A 4772-nucleotide genomic window follows, 5' to 3' on the forward strand; every position below is an offset into this window, starting at 1 on the left:
CACAAGTCTGCTCCGGACACTGAAAGCGGAGGTATCTTTTCCAGCGACGCTGAACACGGTCAAATGCTGTCGAAATCTCCAGAACTGGCGAATGACAAGGGGAGGAAGCGCAAAGATGAGAATCACCGGACTTTATCTTCTAATAAAGATTCTCACACCAGAGTATCCCCTTCCAAGAGGCACCACGCCGGAGTCCATCACTCGAGGTCCGGAGAAGCTGATGCCAGGGCTAACAATGGTGTGCGGGCAAGTCCGAGGGACGAGTCCGACGATAGGAATGGGTTTGACAGGCATTCAACCAGGACACGTCGGGATGAGAGGGAGAGGAGCAGCAGCCGTGTTGTTCGTGATGGGCATGGTGACAGGCGTGATAGCCGGGAAAGGTACAGGGATGAAAGAAGGCACAGCGGCAGTGCTGTAGATAGAGACAGTGTTGATCGTAGGCACAGGGAAAGGAGCAGCAGTCACAGTAGACCTGAACGAAGGGAAAGTGCACGGCACACTCGTGAAGAGAGCAGGGAGAGGGAAAGGCGGGGTGGTAGTTCAAGGCATAGTAAGGACCATGAGAGAAGGGATGCTTGTAAGGACAGTTATAAGGAATTTGACACGGCTGGTGCTTGGCATGAAAGGGATAAAGGGAGAGATGATAGAGACAGGGGGCGGCATAGGGATATGGAAAGTGAAACTCGGAGGGCTGGAGCTGGCGAACGGAAGGACAGAGTTATTAGCAATAGTGATAGGCACAGGGATTTGGCACGCTCGAGATATAGCACATCTGATGTTCATAAAGACAGGTCGAGGTCTGGGGATAAAGGTAGAGATGCAGACAGTAGAAGCCAGCGATCTAGAGATGAACAGTCTTTGAAGTAAGGCCTCTTTCACATGATCTGTTTATCCTTCTCTGCTTTGCTGTTTTTTTTTTTTGAAATCTTTATATACTTATTATACTTCCGTCCTCATGGTATCAGGGAAGAAGATGAAGAAGACTACCAAGAGAAAATTGAGCAACAGTTAGCAATGCAGGAAGAAGATGACCCTGAAAAGATTAAGGAGGAAGCAAGGAGGAGGAAAGAAGCTATTATGGCAAAATACAGGCAGCAACAAATGCAGAAGCAGCAACTGGAATCATCATTACCTAAAAGCAATGATGAAGGTAACATGATTAGCTAAATTTGGGTTACTTATTCATGACCAGCATACATGTACTGTTTTATGTCTAATTTAACTTAACATTTTAGTGACAAATGAACTGTTGATTTCACAGAAGTAAGAGCAGTTGATAGAAATGAGGCTGTGGATGAGAAGGATGTTAATGATAGCAATTCTATGGACAATGAGGAAGCCGAAAACAAGCTAGATTCTTCAGACGCATTTGCTGGTGAGGTAGACTTCACTGTGGTCAAATCTCCTGCACATGGTACTGTTTCTTCCGGTGCGGAAGCATTACTTAATGAAGGGACAACGGGTGTTTCAGGCCTCGGTGAGGGTACTCCAAAGGTAATTTCGTTCTCTTATCCAGCTACATAGTTTATGCAGTATGTCAGACCGAGCAGAAAATTTATGCTGATCCTTCTAATTTTCAGAGTGAGAGATCAGCAGATATGTTTTGCGATGATATTTTTGGAGAATCACCTGCAGGATTTCGAAAACTGGTATGTTCCTTATCAGAATTCTTTTCAAATGTGAACACAAAGGTCAAAGAAATATACTTCACCATTCTGATTATAAGTCATAGGAGAAAGATGAACGTAATCCACATTCTAGTGTTCCTGATTGTGTATTGTTTTTCCTTACAAGTTTTACACCAGGACATATGGTTGTCCCAGTGTCAAATTACATGGCCTTATTTTTTGAAGATAAAATATACCATCCCTATGTCAAATTAACATGGCCTTCTTTTTATTAATCTCAGACCATTTTGTTGTGCAGGACAAGGGAGATGGCTTGTGCATTGAGAAAAATGCTCTTCATGACAATTGGGATGATCCTGAGGGTTACTATAGTAAGTTCTTCCCTTTTAGTTGATTTCTTTTGTTAAAAGGCAGTCTTTCTTTGTTAAAAGGCAGCCATTGTCCCCCTGTACTGTCTATTCAATGCTTTCGAACACGAAGCCATTGCTTTCGATAATTAGCTTCTCATATATAAACATGAGCTGACCATGGCATCACATCGTTCGACATGAACTCACCATGGTTGGTCACAAGGCTAAACTCAAAACTGCCGCATTCTTTTCTGATTAGTTACAAACCTTCTTTAAATGTAGCCTATTTTATTAGTTTTGGACTTCTGTTTATGCTCTTTATATAATATTAAAGCCGCAGTAGGAACTTTTCTTACTGTTCCCTTTAAAATAACAATGCTTTTTGCCTTATATTTGCAATCTTTACAGCTCACCGGTTTGGGGAATTGTTGGATGGCCGTTATGAGATTACAGCTGCGCACGGGAAGGGGGTGTTCTCAACAGTTGTCCGTGCAAAAGATCTTAAAGCCGGGAAAGATGATCCTGAAGTAGTTGCTATTAAAATCATTCGCAAGAACGAGACAATGTGAGTTAAACCCATGAAAGTGTTTTGTGGTCGGTACATGTATTTGTTTCATCTTGGAGGATTTAATTCACTATTTTTTTTCCACAGGTACAAGGCTGGTAAACAAGAGGTTTCAATATTGGAAAAACTGGCAAGTGCGGACCGTGAGGACAGACGACACTGCGTGCGGTTTATTTCTAGTTTCATGTACCGGAACCATCTTTGCTTAGTTTTTGAATCTTTAAATATGAATCTCCGTGAGGTACTAAAGAAATTTGGTCGTAATATTGGGCTTAAGCTGACTGCTGTGAGGGCATATTCAAAGCAGCTCTTCATCGCCCTGAAGCACCTGAAAAACTGCAAAGTTCTGCACTGTGATATAAAGCCAGATAATATGCTGGTATGACATCTTGCTTTGCATGTCTTTTCACTGTAGTATTATCTTTTGTAGTCTTTTATCGAGTTTGGTTAAATATGTTTTACATCTTTAGTAACTAAGTGATGTAAAGCCTTCCAAATATTTGGGTTAGGTGATGGTCTTATCCTTGATTGTGGAGCATTTATTCAGTGCTGGCAAGTTGACGTCCTTTTAACTTGCACCTCTTTGATTGTATTTCAGGTGAATGATGCTAAGAATGTCCTAAAGCTATGTGATTTTGGCAATGCTATGCTTGCTGGAATGAACGAGGTCACACCTTATCTCGTGAGCCGTTTCTATCGGGCACCTGAGATCAGTGAGTTCTTTCTTCTTCCTTAGTTTGCTGTGTTTGTCTTGTACTGTTTCCACTCACAGGCCATCTTCATACATATATTTGATTAATTTTTTTTTATCTTACTTAATATTGTTCTTGCAGTTCTTGGGTTGCCTTATGATCACCCTTTGGACATCTGGTCAGTTGGCTGCTGTCTATATGAACTTTCTACTGGAAAGGTCCTATTTCCAGGTGCAACAAATAACGACATGCTTCGGCTTCATATGGAACTGAAGGGCCCCTTCCCTAAGAAGATGCTCAAAAAGGTAAGAAAACTATTATGAACTTGACGAATCTTCTCTTGCTTGATTCTTTATTAGCTTCACCGCTGCAAGCCTACTCATGTTATCCTATATAAATATTTTTCTATAGTAATGTTCCCAATTTCACAGGGTGCCTTCACGATGCAACACTTTGACCAAGATCTTAATTTTAATGCTATTGAGGAGGATCCTGTGACCAAGAAGGTACTGATGCAACCATATTCACTTTGGTATATATATTATAAACGTTTCAGATTCCTAATTCTTTCTGTTTTGTGTTTGCAGCCCATGAGGAAGTTGATTCTCAACATTAAACCAAAGGATTTTGGTTCTTTGGTTTCAAACTTTCCTGGAGAGGACCCAAGAATGCTCTCCAATTTCAAAGATCTTCTTGAAAAAATATTTATCTTAGATCCAGATAAGAGGATAACCGTATCGCAGGCACTTAGCCATCCATTTATCACTGGCAAGTGAAAATAAGATGTTGATTCCTCTTGACATTGTAAACTATAATTTGGGTTCTTGTCTAATGATCGGCATTTCTATCTTGTGTCCTGGTCTCCTGGGAGCTATGAGATCCGAGTACGTGGACAAAGCTTGGGATTGCGAAGAGATGATTGTCTTACAGGCCTTGCTGCATGCACTTATCAGTTGGATAGGTTCTGTTGCTTGTAAGACAACTGGCCGACTGGCATTTCATTTACTGTACACAATTTTTCCTGTGGATTTACAAGATATACATGAAATCGTGTTCACTTAACAATTGTGCTCACTTGTATGTTGGGAAATCAAGTTTTATGCGTTTCTAATAGCTAAATTGTGCAAATCTTTGGGAGTAGTTGCCATGTCTATCGACCAGGCACACACTTCTCTTTTGTTCTGCCAAGCACCGTGCTGATGTTTAAGGTTGTCTGTTGTATATGTTTGGCGGCATGGCCTCAGGCATTTACTTATCTGGAGTTGCAATGCACCGGATGTTCTCTCTGCTTCACAAGTTGTTTTATTTAATACTAAAACATGCCTTGTTTGTTATTAATTTACTTGTAAATTTTTATTTGGATTTTAAGATTCTAATTCTTTTTTTATGTTCAGGGTTTCTGCCAGGGCTGCTCCATGCAAATCTTATATTATATCCTAAAGGGCCACTATAACAAGGTACCCTGGTTGCTATCTGGGTAACTTATGTGTTTATAAATAAGCCATATAACGTAATTTGCTATCTGGGTAAAACT

The 4772-nt window shown here is 40.7% G+C and overlaps 1 protein-coding gene across 1 annotated transcript; it reads left to right on the plus strand.

The window, feature by feature from the left end:
• Positions 1-275: 275 nt before the first annotated feature.
• Positions 276-4088, plus strand: LOC124654613 (serine/threonine-protein kinase prpf4B-like; the record flags this gene model as incomplete). The annotated part of the gene is given in 11 exon segments (XM_047193606.1): positions 276-866; positions 969-1153; positions 1265-1497; positions 1584-1652; positions 1930-2002; positions 2390-2546; positions 2634-2925; positions 3145-3259; positions 3380-3543; positions 3670-3744; positions 3826-4088. Coding segments are annotated over 11 exon segments (2143 nt in total), but the record flags the coding sequence as incomplete, so codon positions are not given.
• Between the last annotated feature and the right edge of the window lie 684 nt (positions 4089-4772).

The sequence above is a fragment of the Lolium rigidum genome, chromosome 5 (genome assembly GCF_022539505.1).
Source record: "Lolium rigidum isolate FL_2022 chromosome 5, APGP_CSIRO_Lrig_0.1, whole genome shotgun sequence".
Lineage (NCBI taxonomy): Eukaryota > Viridiplantae > Streptophyta > Magnoliopsida > Poales > Poaceae > Lolium > Lolium rigidum.